At 42.7% G+C, this 18894-nt stretch overlaps 1 protein-coding gene across 1 annotated transcript in view; it reads right to left on the reverse strand.

Moving 5' to 3' along the window:
- Positions 1-18894, reverse strand: part of cacna1ba (calcium channel, voltage-dependent, N type, alpha 1B subunit, a) — a 126207-nt gene that overhangs the window by 36910 nt on the left and 70403 nt on the right. Inside the window, 13 exon segments of the mRNA XM_028458069.1 lie at positions 210-230; positions 2772-2783; positions 3116-3222; positions 4319-4378; positions 5017-5146; positions 9903-10023; positions 10813-11000; positions 12220-12891; positions 14938-14973; positions 16531-16596; positions 17780-17886; positions 18128-18195; positions 18286-18403. Of these exon segments, the coding sequence (XP_028313870.1) occupies positions 210-230; positions 2772-2783; positions 3116-3222; positions 4319-4378; positions 5017-5146; positions 9903-10023; positions 10813-11000; positions 12220-12891; positions 14938-14973; positions 16531-16596; positions 17780-17886; positions 18128-18195; positions 18286-18403 (1706 nt within the window).

Consider the following 18894-nt stretch of genomic DNA (forward strand, 5'->3'; position numbering starts at 1 on the left):
AAGAACATTTTAAAATGTAAAACATACAAAGCCTTTCTGTGTGTTTTTAAGATGGCAGATAGTTTCAGTTGAAAGCTCTCAGACAAAACATCTATAAGTTTGATGGTTGCTACATGTGGAGCTGATCAGAATGGACTGTGATACGGGTGGAGGCACAGTGAGGTGTGGTGCGTTTGATTATCGGGGCTTATCATCGGGAGGTTCCCCACCTGTTCATACCTTGTTGCGATCTACTTGGGGGAGGGGGAAACAGTGGTAAAACAAGGTACAGCACATTTATAGATGCTTTGCACACACACACACACAAACAAAATAAAGCATTACAACACACACATTTAGACAGAACACTGGGTCCGTCCCAGTGTGAGGAGAGATATCAGACCAGATGGCTGGACTAGTGTGGATGTTTGCTAGGATTTTATTACAAAATTTAAATTAAATCTAAAAAGAAAAAGATCATATGTGAATAAATGTGGTTAGCCATGTATTCCTAGAGAATCATGGATATTTTGGATAAAATTTAACAGGAAACGATAAATATAACCAGGGATGCTCCGATTGTTGAAAAAAACTACAACGTAAGTTATGATGGCGGGGTGAGGGAACTTATTTTGGTCAGGCTGTTTGTAGCACTAAGCAGAAGTAGGAATTTTTCAAAATTAAACACCATTAATAAAGTACATACATTCTAATTACTTGAGATAATGTTTTAGTTTAGTCAAACAAAACCAATAACTTAAACAATTTGAGGATTTACTTATTGTATTGTCTTTTCTAGTACCTTTGATTTTCCGTGAATGTGAAAAACGGACGGAAATTGACTTCCTGAAACACAAATAGCTGTATGACACAGAATATAGCCTCAGCTACTGTTTTGGGATCATGCATTTTCACCATATTTCTCATTAAACAGGCAAATTTTGGGATGTTTAGTTTGTTGCTTTTTACATCAAATAGGGGAAAGCTGATCAAACTGAAATGGGTATAAGAAAGCTTCTCTTGGTGTTCAGGTTTTCCTGTCTGTTTTTGTTGATCACGTGATCGGCCTTATATTACAAGCCCTGGTCGGAGCAGCCCTAGTAAAACACGTTTTTCAAAGATCAGTTAGACAATGTGAAGACACAGAGCAGCTGCAGGTCAGAGCGTGCACATGTAAAGTGAGTGATGATAATGATGATGAATATGTGCTTTGATTCATCGTTTCATTTAACCTGAAAGAAAATTGCAGAACTTCACTAATTCATTTCAGTTCCACAGACACACGGAGCACATCATCACACGTTAAAAACCGGCAGCCTGAGTAGTATGTCCTGTGCAGTATGTGTCCTCTGTGTGACAATTTTAGCATACAGCTTTCTCACTAGTATTTTCTCTGTAAATGCAGTTGTGTTGGTTTCAGTCTTTTATTTGTTCCTACAAACGTACCTTGTTGTGATGCCTAAATAAATTCATTTTGTATTTATAAATAATTTCATACTTATGTGAAAACTAATATATTCTATAAAATGTGTTATAGTTTTCTTAACGAATTAGCATATTTACATTTAATCCATCATGCACACATTTGATTAACACTGTTTCATTATTATTGATTCTTTCATGTTTAATCAGCTTTCAAAGTAAGTTTTTAGCACTTTCTGTACATTTGTATACATTTACATTAATAGTACTTGTTAAATTAACTGGAGCACTTTTTATTGGTGCTGGTAATGAAGCAAAACCATGCAATAAATAAATAATAGTTATTAATAATGAAATCATTTTTTCAAAATTGTCATTCTTATTGGTAATAAAAAATCTATTAATAATTTTTTATATTATTAATAATTTCTATTAACTTTATATTTGTTTCTTTTCTGAACATTTGTACATTTCTTTTAATTTGTTATGATTTATATTCGTGATGAGGTCAAATATTTTTGCTTAATAATTTTTTGTGTCTTTTAGTCGTGTAAACAGTGTTCAGAGTCAGGCGTAGAATCGTGATAGGAGAATAAAAATCTATTTACGGTTGTGTGAAGCGCAGTTTTTCAGTGATGTGCGATGGCAGAGCACTCATTAAACAGCACACGTCATACAGTGTGTGAGAGGTGCATGCTGGGATAGACCTGCTGCATTAGCCTGACTCTGCTGAATTAATCATGGAGGAGGTGAAGATGATGCTCACATTTGAGTGATGGAAAAACGACCTGGAGGCTGAAGAAGGGCGAGCACGCAGGCAGTGGATGAACAGAGAAAGTGGTGTCATATTTGTATCACAATTCAGCATGAGCGAAAACAAATTCAGTGCAAGAGAAGACAGATTTGGCATGAGCAAAAACTAATTTTGCATGTGCAAAGAAAATTTCTACATGAGCAAAAACTAATTTTGCAAAAAGAAAAACTAATTCTGCATGAGAAAGAAATAATAACCGTGAGTAAATACAAACTCAACAAAAAAACAAAAACAAAAAAAAAACACCCCCAACCAAAACTATTTCTGCATCAGAACAGACAAATTAAGCGGAAGGAAAAATAACATTTGCACGAACAAAAACTAATTTTACAAAAAAAGCATGAGGTGGGACAAATTCAGCACAAAATATTAAAGAAAGTGCGGCATTGTGATACAAATACAACAGCAGAAAAGGACTGATCCCAAATACAGGGTGATGTCAGATGGACAGTAAAAAGGCGAGTGTGCGTTCACACCCCAAACACACATACACATACACACACTGCACCCATAATGACAGAAACAGGCTGGGTGAGAGAGGCAGAGGAGGCATTACCCCATGAAGCTCCTTCAAAACGATCCCAGAGACAGAAACAGGGAGAGGAACAAGTCAATAAAGACAACAAACACACACGCACATCTGTTAAAAAGTCACATCCAAGTCTGCAGAAGGTCTAAGATCATCTAAAACTGGACACCAATGTTTGAAGACACATTTAAAGACACTTTTACAGTGAACGTGTGAGAACAACCTGTTTAGGGTGAGTTTCAACACACACACACACACACACACACACACACACACACACACACACCCTGAGCATCATCACTGAGCACTGAGCAGCACAGTCTGATGACGGCTACATCCAATAATCAAAGATCAGGAGGTGTGGAACTTACGTAAATGCAAAAGCCACCAGCGCCCCACTGACCACTATGAAGTCCAGAATGTTCCACAGGTCTCTGAAGTAAGCTCCAGGATGAAGCAGCAGGCCCAGGTCCACCATCTGCACCGCACACACACACACACACACACGCATGCATGAACATTAGCAGAGATAGAAGCAACACATTAATCTAATTCGTCTTGTCTACTTAATCAATAACTGTCCATAATCCTAAAAGTATTGATGGGACTAGCATAGTAGAAATAATAAGAGTAATAGTAGTAGTATTTGTAATAGTAATGGTAATAGGGTAAAACTCAAAGTGATAGATGTACTAATGTGGGGAAAACTATTAATAGTAGTAGTAATGGTAATATTAGTTGTATTTGTAGTAGTAGTAATCAAATAACAGGAATAGTACTTGTAATTATTAGGGCTTGGCAATATATCTAGATTTAAGATATATCAAATTTTTGTTTTTGGTGATATAAAAAATAGCAATATTGTGTATATCAACATTTATTTTTTTATAACTTACCTAAAATATTAAAATACTCGTTTCACTCGTCGCTGCATTTGATACTTCTCAGAAAAGCATGAAAAGCACAGTTAAACAAGCCACACTAATAAAAATTCACTCACAAGTGCTGTCCCTTAGATGGAAAAAAGCCAAAAGTGGCACATACTATATTGTGCAGCTGTTTGTTAATAAATGTGCCCGTGTTGCATTTTGCATCAGCAAATTTAACCTTGAATAGTTTTTTCTGGTAAGACTTTTTAAAATTAAAAATATCGAGATTTATATCGTATATTGGCATTTTGAGATATGAGTTTTGGTCCATATCGCCCAGCCCTACTCGTAATAATAATAACTGAACAAGTAATAGTAGTTGGAATATAGTAGTTTTATTAGTTGTTGTAGTAATAAAGTAATAGTAGTTGTAGTAGCGATAGAGGTAGTCGTAGTATTAGTGGTAGTAGTAGTCGTAGTATGTAATGAACTGTAATAAAATGCATGAGTCATGGCAGCTTGTGCAGTGTTTGTTACAATCATTGCAGTAACAGTCTGTGCTCATCGTGACAACAGTCGGATGTGTTCACACCACCTTCATCACTGAAACACTGAGTCAGCCACTCAGTTCTGAGCAGTTATAAGATAATAAGAAAAGGACAACACTTCTTCATAAGAGGATGAGAGACTGAGAAGAATGCTCACCTTGATCACCATTTCAAAGGTGAACACGCCGGTGAAGACATAGTCCAGATATTTCAGCACCTGGAGGAAGAGAAACCCAAAGTTATCTTAAGAAAACAGAGACTCTGGTCTGATCAGCTCAGGACAGAGGACACGTGTGGTTTTATATTTGTGGCACAATAATGAGCAAGCAGTTTTGGACTTTATGAAATTAGAGAAAGCTGTGATTTGGAGTTGGGGGACGTGCTCGACAACAAGTTTGGTCATTGGAGGCCCAAACTCACAACTACCAGCACTTAAAACAGGGGTGTTAAACTAAAACCAGCATGCTAGAGTGACCAGACCAGCACCCAGGAATTCATAAAACATCCACTGGGCAAAACATGTTTAATGCACAAAGGCAGCCAAACCGAAAGAGAAAATTTGCTCATATTAGGCAGTTCTGTCCATAAAAAACCTCTTCTTTGAGCTCTATTAATGTCAAATTTAAGCTCTGTGGTCTCCTGATCAGTTTTCTGCAAATAGACGACTACCAACTTTCGTTAACAAGTCTAAAGCACCACTCAGTAACAATGCAGATGTCTGAAAATAAATACCAAGTAACATTGTAAGACATCAATATATATTGATATGTACATTATAATAAAGGTGGTCATACTTTTATGATAGTTGGGCATAAGTTAGATGCAGAAATGCAGCACTGTGTGTGTGTTCCTCACGTTGTTGCGAGGCGCGTTTGTCCACACAGGGTCTTCTGCTGCCAGGGCGATGCTGCTCATTGCAATAACCACCAGAATGGACATCTCAAAGTAACGCAGGGTCACGATGTAGTGACACAGACGCCTCACCCTGAGGACACAGAGACACACCGGAGACGTTTTAACATATTTAGATTTTATGTTTTTAACGTGTGGCACTTTGAGATTAACTTTATTAAAGTGCATTAAAAATAAAATGAATAATCATTAAGGACACAGGACTCCTCCATGAACCGCCACCTTAACGTGGTGGAGGGGTTTGAGTACCCGAATGATCCTGGGAGCTATGTTGTCGGGGGCTTAATGCCCCTGGTAGGGTCTCCCAAGGCAAACAGGTCCCAGGTGACGGGTCCGACTAAGAGCGGTTCAATAGCCATATATGTATAATAAAAAACAAAGGCAGTTCACGTCGCCCGGATTGGCGCTACCGGGGCCCCACCTTGGAGCCAGGCCCGGGGTTGGGGCTCGAGTGCGAGCGCCTGGTGGCCGGGGCTTTGCCCACGGGCCCCGGCCGGGCAGAGCCCGAAAGGACGACGTGGGCCCGCCCTCCCGTAGGCCCACCACCCGCAGGAGGGATCATATAAGGCCGGTGCAGTGTGGATCGGGCAGTCGTCCAGGGCGGGGGCCTTGGCGATCTGATCCCCGGCTACAGAAACTAGCGTTAGGGACGTGGAATGTCACCTCTCTGGCGGGGAAGGAGCCTGAGCTTGTGTGCGAGGTGGAGAAGTTCGGACTAGATATAGTCGGTCTCACCTCGACACATAACAAGGGCTCTGGAACCAGCCTTCTCGATAGGGGTTGGACTCTCTTCTACTCTGGAGTCGCCAATGGTGAGAGGCGCCGGGCCGGGGTGGCTATACTTCTTGCCCCCCGACTTAGTGCCTGTACGTTGGAGTTTACCCCGGTAGACGAGAGGGTAGCCTCCCTCCGCCTTCGGGTGGGGGGACGGATCCTGACTGTTGTTTGTGCCTATGGGCCAAACAGCAGCTCGGAGTATCCACCCTTCTTGGATTCCTTAGAGGGAGTACTGGAGAGTGCTCCTTCTGGGGATTCCCTCGTTCTGCTGGGGGACTTCAACGCTCACGTTGGCAGCGACAGTGAGACCTGGAGGGGGGTGATTGGGAGGAACGGCCCCCCTGATCGGAACCCGAGCGGTGTTTTGTTGTTGGACTTCTGTGCTCGTCACAGATTGTCCATAACAAACACCATGTTCAAGCATAAGGGTGTCCATATGTGCACTTGGCACCAGGACACCCTAGGCCGCAGTTCGATGATCGACTTCGTAGTCGTGTCATCGGACTTGCGGCCGCATGTCTTGGACACTCGGGTAAAGAGAGGGGCGGAGCTGTCAACTGATCACCACCTGGTGGTGAGTTGGCTCCGATGGCGGGGGAGGATGCCGGTTAGACCTGGCAGACCCAAACGTATAGTGAGGGTCTGCTGGGAACGCCTGGCAGAGTCTCCCGTCAGAAGGAGCTTCAACTCCCACCTCCGGGAAAACTTCAACCATGTCTCGGAGGAGGCGGGGGACATTGAGTCCGAGTGGGCCATGTTCCGTGCCTCTGTTGCTGAGGCGGCTGATCGGTGCTGTGGTCGCAAGGTAGTCGGTGCCTGTCGTGGCGGCAATACCCGAACCCGTTGGTGGACACCGGGGGTGAGGGATGCCGTCAAGCTGAAGAAGGAGTCCTACCGGGCCTTTTTGGCCTGTGGGACTCCGGAGGCAGCAGACAGGTACCGACGGGCCAAGCGAAGTGCAGCCACGGCGGTCGCTGAGGCAAAAGCCCGGACATGGGAGGAGTTTGGTGAGGCCATGGAGAACGACTTCCGGACGGCTTCGAAGAGATTCTGGACCACTATCCGGCGTCTCAGGAGGGGGAAGCAGTGCACCGTCAACACTATGTATGGTGCGGATGGTGCGCTGCTGACTTCGACTCGAGACGTTGTGGATCGGTGGGGGGAATACTTCGAAGACCTCCTCAATCCCACCGACACGCCTTCCAATCAGGAAGCAGGGCCCAGGGACCCGAGAGTGGGCTCTCCTATCTCTGGGGCTGAGGTTGCCGAGGTGGTTAAAAAGCTCCTCGGTGGCAGGGCTCCGGGGGTGGATGAGATCCGCCCGGAGTTCCTCAAGGCCCTGGATGTTGTGGGGCTGTCATGGCTGACACGACTCTGCAACATCGCGTGGACATCGGGGGCAGTGCCTCTGGATTGGCAGACAGGGGTGGTGGTCCCCCTTTTTAAGAAGGGGGACCGGAGGGTGTGTTCCAATTATAGAGGGATCACACTTCTCAGCCTCCCCGGTAAGGTCTATTCAGGGGTACTGGAGAGGAGGGTCCGCCGGATAGTTGAACCTCGGATTCAGGAGGAGCAATGTGGTTTTCGTCCTGGCCGTGGAACTGTGGACCAGCTCTACACCCTCAGCAGGGTCCTTGAGGGGTCATGGGAATTCGCCCAACCAGTCCACATGTGTTTTGTGGACCTGGAAAAGGCATTTGACCGTGTCCCTCGGGGATTCCTGTGGGGGGTCCTCCGGGAGTATGGGGTATCGAACCTCCTGATAGGAGCTGTTCGTTCCCTGTATGACCGGAGTCAGAGTCTGGTCCGCATTGCCGGCAGTAAGTCGAAATCGTTTCCGGTGAGGGTTGGACTCCGCCAGGGCTGCCCTTTGTCACCGATTCTGTTCATAACTTTTATGGACAGAATTTCTAGGCGCAGTCAGGGCGTTGAGGGGGTCCGGTTCGGGGGCCTCAGTATTGCATCACTGCTTTTTGCAGATGATGTGGTCCTGTTGGCTCCAACATACCGTGACCTTCAACTCTCACTGGATCGGTTCGCAGCCGAGTGTGAAGCGGCCGGAATGAGAATCAGCACCTCCAAATCCGAGTCCATGGTTCTCGACCGGAAAAAGGTGGAGTGCCTTCTCCGGGTTGGAGATGAGGTTCTGCCCCAGGTGGAGGAGTTTAAGTACCTCGGGGTCTTGTTCACGAGTGAGGGAAGGATGGAGCGAGAGATCGACAGGCGTATTGGTGCGGCGTCTGCAGTGATGCGGAGTCTGCACCGGTCCGTCATTGTAAAGAGGGAGCTGAGCCAAAAAGCGAAGCTCTCTATTTACAGGTCGGTCTACGTTCCAACCCTCACCTATGGTCATGAACTTTGGGTCATGACCGAAAGAACAAGATCACGGGTACAAGCGGCCGAAATGAGTTTCCTCCGTAGGGTGGCTGGGCTCTCCCTTAGAGATAGGGTGAGAAGCTCAGTCATTCGGGAGGGGCTCAAAGTAGAGTCGCTGCTCCTCCGCATCGAGAAGAGCCAGATGAGGTGGCTCGGGCACCTAATTAGGATGCCCCCTGAACGCCTCCCTAGTGAGGCGTTCAGGGCACGTCCCTCCGGAAGGAGGCCCCGGGGAAGACCCAGGACACGCTGGAGAGACTATGTCTCTCGGCTGGCCTGGGAACGTCTCGGGGTCCCCCCGGAAGAGCTGGAGGAAGTGGCCGGGGAGAGGGAAGTCTGGGCCTCCCTACTGAGGATGCTGCCCCCGCGACCCGGAAACGGCTAAGCGGGAGAAGATGGATGGATGGATGGATGGACACAGGAGGCATCCTCACTATTGTTATCCATATACTTTATTATAGGTATTATTACTCTTCCTTCTAGCTCTAACTACTCCTGCAATTTTCAACCGATTTCAACAAGTTTGGTCTCAACTCATACTGTTCAAATATTTTCTGGCCTTTATGCTATGCATCAGCTTTTTTCTAACTGTTCAACTTTTTAAAGTATTTTACTTTTTAACTTTTCATTTTCCCATCCACTCTGTAGAATTCTGACATTATCACTGTAGATGTCATCAGTCCGCTGGCTTTTGATGTATATTCTAATAAACATCAACTTTTTCAAGCAATTTCAACTTTTTTTTTAACTAAGAATTTTGTTCCTTCAAAATATGCGAAACATGTTAATGAGTAAAGTTTTCCAGTTAGCTATAAAAACGCAAACTGTTACATATCTTGGTCAAAATAAATGCTACCAACACCAAATCTGAGATCCTTGGTTGGCATGTGACTGTGGGGGTATGCGCCAAATTTGAATAATGTAGGCCACTAGGGGGCACTGCAAATATGGGAAATTGATATCTCTTAAATGACAAGACCGATTTTTTTTTTTTTACCAAAGTTGGTGGGTGTGATCTTGAGGCCATATCTATAAGTTAATCGCGATCGGTCAAAGTGGACATGGCTTATTACAACATCATAAACATTTATTTCAGCTCGAGTATTATGTAGAGGGTTGGGAAATGTACAGGGTATACTGTATGTAGAAGGGCACATAGACCGCCCACACCAAAAAGTATGTGTATAAAATGGGTACAAACGATTTGGCCTGTAACTTTCACATTTTTAATTACATCGTCATAAACTTTACATTCACATGTTCACCGCAAATAGCACGTTGGCCTGTGTCCTGACGCTCGCCCCAAGCCCATCAGCCTTCGTGACATACTTCCATGGGCTCCGCGAAACCTGGGGGCCGAGTCGAATTGGAAGGCTTTACCCCTTTTCGTAACTGCTTGCAGTTCTATTTATTATTATATATCATTACCATTAGTTAATAAGTAAAACAACTAAATTAATTTAAACCTATAATAAATGTAATTAAAGCTAAATACAATTCTGTTTAAAAGACCTCGAATAAAACTAAACGAACGCATTAAAGTTGCAAAAATTTAAATGTAACTAAAATCCAAATTAAATCAAAATAATGTCATATAGATAAACGTTCTACAAAAACTTTTTTTTCCAAAGACAATTTTCTTTTTTGGCCATTATTTTAAGGCAAGGGGTACTCACGGATTGGTCTGTCCAAAGATGAACATAGAGCTATAAGGCAGGATGGGTTTGGGTCCTACTTGGCCGAGGTCCTCCAGGGTCTTCTCAGTCATTGGCATGGTCTCACAGTCCATGCTGTTCACTGAGAAGACAAACCATGAGAGGGTAAGAGGCTTAAAGTGGACATCTCACTGTGATACACAATAAACACAGTCACACAGAGGAAAAACACAAGAAAATGTTGGCAGGTTATATGATACATATACATACACATACTATGCACATGTTTATTGATTAGAGATGCATGTTAATTACTCATCTGATAATGCCACACTACTTATGTTTTATCAGTACAACAAGACAAACCGATAAGAAGACCTGATGTTGTAGCCCCGCCCCTTTAACCCGGCTTGGCCAGCTATGGTATGCTGCTTTTGTTACCATGCTAAGGTAACGAAAACATGTGGGACTGGTCGCTGATATGGAGTTCCTTCCCAGTCTCAGAGCAAGACAGCGCATTTGCACACTGCAATACATGGAATTTATCTTCAAATTTCCCTATCCCTCACCTCGAAAGACACAAAATATGCTGTATGGAAGGAATAAAAAATCCGAGAACCACCAAAAGGACACAAAAGTACTCCTAAAGCACAGTAAGTGACAAAAAATACACAATATGACCATAAAAATACACAAAATTACAACAAAAACCCTAAATGGCAAAAAATAAACACAAAAAGATAACAAAAACATTCAAAATGAAAGAGCTATTGAAATGTTGGAGGGAACATCCAATCTAAGACCCTACACCTAATCTTTTACAAGTTCCAAACAAACCCAGTGGGAAGGAGTGATTTGGCAGTAAGATGAGCCTATTGAAAACCATCCTCAACAGTTAAAAGTGATCAGGTAATGGAGTTTGGGTACTGACTTTGTATCAATGTGGTCTCCCCTGGTGGAGAGGTGATGGTCACTGGGGGAATGTGGACGGAGGTCTGGCCCGTCCGTCCGACGTTCCTCTGGTTGTCAGAGTCCTCTGGGAGGTCGGGAGGCCAGCTGCTGCCTCTAGAGCCCTGCAGCGGGGAGAGAGGCAAGGACTCCCCCTCCGAGTCACCCACCCTGTTTCAGGAGATGGAGGAAAGTTGGAAATATCAGTCTGAGATCATTAATCATAAAGAAGAGGCGGTCTTCTTACCGCAAGCACTTTCAATATTTGTCCCTGTGAACCATAAATCCTATCTCATAACCAATCTTCCCGATACACTGACTGAAGAAAGATATTCAGTTGCTCTCTGATCTCAGTGATAATCCGGAATTTAGCATTCCCTACATAAAAGCATTATTTGCATGATGTTGCAAGCCTGGTGGTCCCTATAGGAGGAGTGTGTGTGCTTTATTGAATATATAGGTTAGACAGTAACAGTGTGTGTAAACAAACCAAGATAAAGACTTATTTTCTGAAATTTTTGCAAAATATGCTCAATAAAATCATAAATGAACCACTCAATGCTTTAAATAACAGTGCCGGAGGGTTTAAAATGGTCAACTTTGTGTTGGAGATCAGTTTGTTTGAGAGGAAATCCCTGCTAACTGGCTTGTGTTGTTTGTTTGAAACACAGCGGCAGTGGAATCACTGGCTGCAGATACCAGGAGTTGCTTTCTTCCCCTCTGACATCCCATTCACTTTTTTCTGACCAGAGAAATACTCCATTACAGTCAGTAATCCATTGTTTACCTACACGAGAAGCTGGTTTCACCGTTTGTAACAGCTTTTGTCAACTCATCGGATGTAGGCAATAAGAATGCGGCGAAACCGTGTTTAAAAATGAAAGCAGGGCGACTGTGGATCAGTGGTAAAGTGGGTTGTCTAATAACCGAAGGGTTAGGGGTTCAAATCCCACTCCATCCAAGTCATTGTCATTGTGTCATTGGGCAAGGCACTTTACCCACATTGCCCCATATGAATCGGTATGAATTGTCAGAGGGGCACAAAATGGCAGCCACTGTGGTTGCATTGTAGCTTACCATCACCGGGATGACTGATGTGAGCGACTAATATGACTGAATAATGGTTTCTGTAATGCACTTTGCATCTCCTTGAAAAAAGTGCTGTATGAATCCAAGCCATTATTATTATTATTATTATTATTATTATGAACGCTGCTGTTGCACTGCATCATACACTATGGCAAAGGTACGAGCCATTAACAAGTGTTGTTACAAAATCTGTCAACCAACAAGTAAAGTACAAATACCTAAAAAGCCTCCTTAAGTACAGTATTACTTAGTATACTTGAGTATTTCAGATTCTGTAACTAAGTATTAGTACTCTGGTTACCTGTGGCTCTTCTCCTTCTCTGTGCTCTCCTCGCCCTCGGCGGTGGACTGGCCCTTGGATCCGTGTGTGCGATGCCTCCTCCTCTCTCCATTGCTGGAGTTCCTCTCTCCATCCCTGTTGGACGAGCATCTGTCTTTGTGTCGAGACCGGAGCTCTCCCCTCCCTCCGCTGGTCACCGTGCCGTTGCCTCCCCGGGACTGCCGGTGTGAATGATGGTGGCGATGCTCTCTCTCGTTTGTCGCACCATTCTCACCTGAGCTTTGGTGGTGATGCTTCCTGCCTCCTTCGCCACTTCGGGACCGGTCACTCTTCCCCTCTTTGCCATGGCTGTGATGGACGTGGTGGTGTTCCTTCACTGCATTGCCATTGTCGTTGCTCTCCTCCTTGGTTCTGGTCCGGTCTCTGTGGCGATGATGGCGATGGGGCTGGTGTGGTGCTGTAATGGTACCTGTTTGGGAATTGGGATGGCCGTCACAGGGATCCACGACCAGCGGGCGGTCCAGGTGGGTCTTCATGTCTGGCCGGATGTGGAGAGCAGTGGAGAGGCGGAGACGCTCTTCCGGCTCCAGCTCACTGTAGAGAGCCTCACAGCTCGCCCGGTTCTGCCTCCTCAGCTGGTTGGCTCTCTGCTCCCACACCGACATGGTCTTCATAGACTTCTGCTGCTCCTTACTGGGAGAAAGGAAAAGGAACTTGGTCAGAAATTCCTGACACATCGGCTTCTATTTATACTCCTACAAAAACTGCTCAGAGCTGAACTTAAAGGTAGGTATCAATCTGGCTGAAATTTGTAGGGACTCCAATATTCCGTGAAAATAGATATTAGAAAACATGGAATTCACATTCTAAAACAGAAAAAACAATCTGAATCCTTTTCATTTTAATTATTCATTTAAAATAAGGCCACAATATGACACAGAAACACCCCACATGCATGTTTTGGAACAATACATTTAGTTTATACAGAATTTTTCCCTGGAAAATGGGTGACTAAATGATTGTGACAACATTTCATGCAAAACTTAATGGTGATTCACCAGACGACAGTATTTTGTGGAAAATGAAATAGAAATAGCTATATGATGTAGACTAAACCCTCCAAACCCTCACTTACATATTTGAGGACAATACCATGCAATTTAATGGTATTTTTCCCATAACACAGGTGGCTGAGTACAGCGAATGGTCAAATTTCTTGTAATCCTCCTGGCTTCTGTAAATTAGCTGAAGTATATAAAATTAATAACAGTAGTCAAAACGATTAACCCTGGGAAGCATCTTTGGTACAAGCATGTTTGGTACAATTTCAAAAAGTTTAAAAGCCAGTAAAGTCATCTAAATAGAGAAAAATTATAAAACATGCCTAGGTAAACAAAATTGAGGAACTTTTTAACAAAAAAATCAGAGTCCCTAGAGTTGCTCTAAGTCTGCAGTGTCTCAGAGCAGAACAGTGACATGCAAATGAGATCATGGATGATACATTTGGGAAACAGCAGACCAGAACCACTAATTAAGTCCAAATTACGACCAATCCATAGAAGTAAACAGGAAAATGGACATGACGTTACAAGAACGGCACAACGCCGTCGCCATTTTACTGAAGAATAACTCCACACAGCAACCAACTTCTGTTACTGTAAATAGGACCACTAACACATTCATCACACTAAAGAACCATTCTGTCACATTGAACAAAAAGACATGCAGTGAAGCAATATGTCACTATAACGATGTCAATAAAGCTACTAGATACTTGTCTTTTATTCACTTCTGTGCAGCAAGTCTGTCATAGTGTTAAATGTGACCAAATGGTTCTGTAATGTGATGATGTGAATGTGATAGTGTTCCTGTTTGTTTACTTGGACAGAAGCTGATTGGTGTGTGCAGTTTGTCAAGAGTTATTTAAAACATTCTCACAGTAATTAGAATAAAATCAATGTGTTTGAGTAGACATGTTTCTTCCTCTTGTATCCACCAAGCTCTGTCTAATCTCCTGATTACCTTCCTGTACTATTTAAGATGTCCTTAAACACAAAATGGTTGTTCAGTAAAAGTCATGTGTTCCTGCATTTTTGTTCTATGTGCCTACCAAACTTTCCTTTAATGCTTTACACTTAAAATACCTGTATGTCACCAATAGAATGTCTGCTAACACTTTCATTATATGACCCCAACTTTCCATAATCTACATCAGTGGTTCCCAACATTTACCCCGCAGGTTAGCTTGGCTGGAATGGGAAAATCTGTAGCTCAATTAACACATAATTAATAGTGCATGTTGGCACATTAGCCCGATGACAGGGTTCTGTATACGGACCACTTTTTATCCCACGGCCGTCCCTTAGAAGAAGACTGATGATGAAGATTGATTAAGACAATCAAATTAATAATAAGGAACTGGGAGGTATTTCCTTTGTAAATCTGAATCTTTAAAAGTCAGGGCCTTACCAGCCGCATCCCCGCCCATTGTCCTCCTCTGACCTGAGTGTGATGGAGTAGCTAACTGTTTCTATCTGTCCCAGTAAAAACTGACATCGCTCTGCAGATAGATTAAGACCTCTAACGTCAGAGGTGGATGGTTGACATGGAACTAACTAGTAACTCCTAAATGTCTCTAACATGGGAGTGCTGGTGATGACAGATGAATGCAGGGGAATGTATGCAATGTGTTTTTTTTTTTTTTGCATGTGGGCGTTATTGGACTGCACTGGTGTTTACCTCAGGTAGTGATGGACTGGGGTGCAGACATAACTCCTACAAACACATAAAAGGAGCAACATTGAAACAGACAGGAAACTTCAAAACGCTCCTAAACGGGCTGCACACAGAGCACGTAAAGCGCAAAGAAGAATAAGAAGAAGAAGAAGAAGAAGAAGAAGCACCATCAACGCCAATGATTATAAACTCCAACTTTTCTTTCTTTTTTTTGCTTCCACTGGCTTTTATTTTCAATTTTCCAACTATACTGTTGTTGAAAAATGTCAGGAAACACAAATGACTGAAAAATGTTATTTATAGAACTTTTTTCCCTCATGAATAAATACAACATGCTTTGAGTCACCAGTCTAATCTATTAAACCAACATATATCTAATCTCATTAATGCTTGCAATTGTGCTACAGCAAGAGTTTCAAACTCATGAGCAGCAAATCCATTAGCTCAAAGAAACAATTTCAAGTAAAACATTAAAATATTGGTAACTCAATATAGAGTTCAGTTCCATATATCTGTAATGTAATGCTTTACCTATGAGAACATTTAAAGTGATGCATATGTGGAAATGTTAAAATGTGAGCTCATTTGTGTTAGTTGTGTTAAATTAGACAAATTTTTATTTCAAAAGAGGCCATCATTTTTCTGGTACCTGAATTAAACACCCTTGAAAGAGAAAAACATCTAAAATCTTGAGACTCAAAGGGCGTGCTGTTAATTCTCTTGGCACAGATTCCTCTGCGCATGCTAAGACTCGATACTTCTCGGCTGGGTTAGACCTATATGAAACAATACCTAATTTTTTTTGCTCATCAGTAGGGATACAGCGGTTGCATATGACCGATTTCTGTGAAAACAGATCAGTTAATGAAACGTCATAAGCTGTATTTCATACGGGGAAGGAGCCTGGACGGAAGTCACGGTCTGGGTTGCAGCAGCAGTTAAACACACTCTTCCTATTGTACCTTATACTGCTGTTGGAGATGTTGGAAGGGATTAGTGGTGCTCCAACCTTTAGGTAGAACTGGTTCTCAGTATTATCTGGACATTTTTTAATGCACATCTGATGGTTAAATTCCAAACCATTTCCAAACAACTGAGACATGCTTTTTCTGGCTAACCATATCCTCCTGATCAAATTATTTAACGTCTGTGTTCTTCCGTGTGTTAGCTCTGCTCTTGTTGTGTTGTGAGTGAGTGAAGCCGGGACGTTTCTGTACCAAGGAACAGACTGAGGCGGTGCAGGGAGGAGTTTGTGTGAGAGGCAGACGGGGGAGAAGTAGCGATAATAATGACTCCTTAAAGTGCTTCATGTCAAATTAAAAACCTAATTTTGTAAAGTATTATCTTGTAATCAGCAATAAAACCTTAGATATGAGCACTTTTACTCATCAGTAAAGTGTGTGGATATTATATCTTCATCCGGAGCTGCACACACATGTCACACATGTAGAAAGAAAGATACATTTGCAGGATTAGCATGGAAACCATTGCAAAGCAGCCAATCACAAAGTCCAAACACTGATGTGATGACTGTGCCACAGAGACGACACACACAGACAGCGCGGAGCGTCAGGGCGGATGACTGTACTAACTCACAGTGAGTTAACGCTGCAGATGGATGAGCTGCTAGAGTGAGCGTTACCTCGACTGTGTGGGAGAAAACTGCACATGCACAAACAGAAGAAGGGTAAGAAAGGGGGGATGAAGTCAGAGAGACACACACAGAGCTAGGTCGCACTGTAATCAGTGGACAGTCAGAGATCAGAGATTGAGAGGAAAACACAAGTGAGGGATTGTCGCCCGCACAAGGAAAATGCTGACGTCTAGGAAACACAGTTTTCCGGATACTGAACTTTCTGGGGACCCGGGTATTTTTGAGTACTTGCAAAAACAGTTTCATCTTGTCATGTTTGGTATCATTCTTTTCAGCACAACTTTATGTATGTGACTGAACTGTCATTTTAATATTAGGGTACACTACAATAATACAATATGCCTAAAATCACAAAAAAATTAAAAATACTATCAGGCTTCTCTCTTATATTCTTTAATTATCTATTAGTGTTTACATTGGTTTTTACCATCCTTTAATACACTTACAGGTCAGTCAGAGAATGAGAAGAAAACAAAGGTGAGGGTTATTTCAAGATACAAGACAAACGGTTATGTCCACGTAACATAGTTCCACTGATAATGAATGTTCTTCTGATTATTTATATATTCTCTGTACTAACACCATATGACCATTTTCAAAATCAATTAACTTAACCTTCCAATGAAATAACACCTCCTGATAATTTAAGAGAGGATAATCTCTGATAAAGTTCCCAATGCAAACTAGGAGAGAATTCAATGCGTTAGTTTAAAGTCTAAATCTAACTGAACACAATTGATTTTTGGAATGTGGAAGGGAAATAGAATACACAAGGCAGTGAAGGACATCAGGCAAACTGCACAGAAACAGGGACCAGCACGTCCCTGACAAAAAGGTCACTGAATGGAAACATGTCCAAATCTGTTGTGGACATCAGTCATTTAACGTCTAAACCAGTAATTCTTAACCTTATTGAAGGTAACATAGGTATATAATTTGTTCGGACACACACGTAAGCCTGGGTCGACTTTTTTGCTTTGTTCAAAATGCATTTTAAACATTGTTATCGTAATTTATCTTTTAATCAAGTAGTTTATCATAATGTAACACATTTTTGCTGTGTGTGTCGTGACCCCTGCCGAACCTCTGAGACTAACTCATTGAATACCGGTTAAGAACCACTGGTCTAAACATTAGGTTAGCTTTCAGCATGACGGATAGAGTACTAACAATCAGAGTAAGGTTACTTACGCAGTGATGGAAATGTTAGCGGCTGACATGGGGCTGACCTCCTTTACCTCCTTGGCCTTCTGCAGTGCTAGCTTCTTGTTGATGGCCTCCTCTTGCTCTTCTTCATCCTGCACAGAAAACACAAAGAAGACCAAAGAGTCTGCAGCAAAACGTACAAACAGCATGCAGTGCAGCCATTACAAACAAGAAGCCAAGAAGCTAATAGTAGCAGAGGATAGTCAAAAATAAATTCAAGTATAGGGGAGAATAAATGCACATGGAAACAAATGTAAACTGATAGAGTACCAGCAGCTACTAATAATATCCTCAAATATTTTATACAGTGAGTGGAAGGGGTTAGAAAGATACCTTAGTGAGCTCCTGAGCGTTAGCAAGGTTATCCACAGCGATAGCCAGAAACACGTTGAGGAGAGTGTCTTATTATTGCTGCAGTCAAGGGAGAAAAACAACCACCAAATGTTGGAAAACCTGAATACGGCTGCATTAAAGCCGTTGATGCAGGATACAGTTTCCAAAGAGAGTCAGGACAATAAAGTAGATGGAGGAGAACATTCCTCCATGCACGCCGCCCTGAGATTCAATCCCATGGTACATGACGGCGTTCCAGTCCTCGCCAGTCAGGATCTGCAGGGCAAGAAGGAAAGACTCAGAGATGTATTCACCATAAAAATGTGCTGTGGCATCAACAGCAATTCCTTTCAATCCTAGATGCTGTGAGGTGTTCCAACATCTCAACGTGGCTTGTCCCACAGATGCTGAAGTGAATTGAGATCTTGAAATTTGGAGGCAGAGTTAACACCTTTAAATGGTTGTTTTGTTTCCCAAACCATTCCTACTTTGTGTGAGGTAACATTATTCTGCTCAAAGAGGAAAACTTTCGCCGTCTTGGACTTTAAACCATTCAAAACTGATTTCTTCACCATGAGGTGTGGGAATGGGGCCGTCACAACATCTATGTGGAAGTATTGTGTGACGCAACTAACATCTCAAGCAGGAAATCATCAAGTGATGGTGTTCAAATACTGTTCCTTCAAGTGAATCAATGACTTTGAATGGGAATGAAAATCAGCCCTGAGTCAGAGGACGCACTGTTATTCTGGACTAAATCTGAACAC

This window comes from Gouania willdenowi, chromosome 9, assembly GCF_900634775.1.
Source record: "Gouania willdenowi chromosome 9, fGouWil2.1, whole genome shotgun sequence".
NCBI lineage: Eukaryota > Metazoa > Chordata > Actinopteri > Blenniiformes > Gobiesocidae > Gouania > Gouania willdenowi.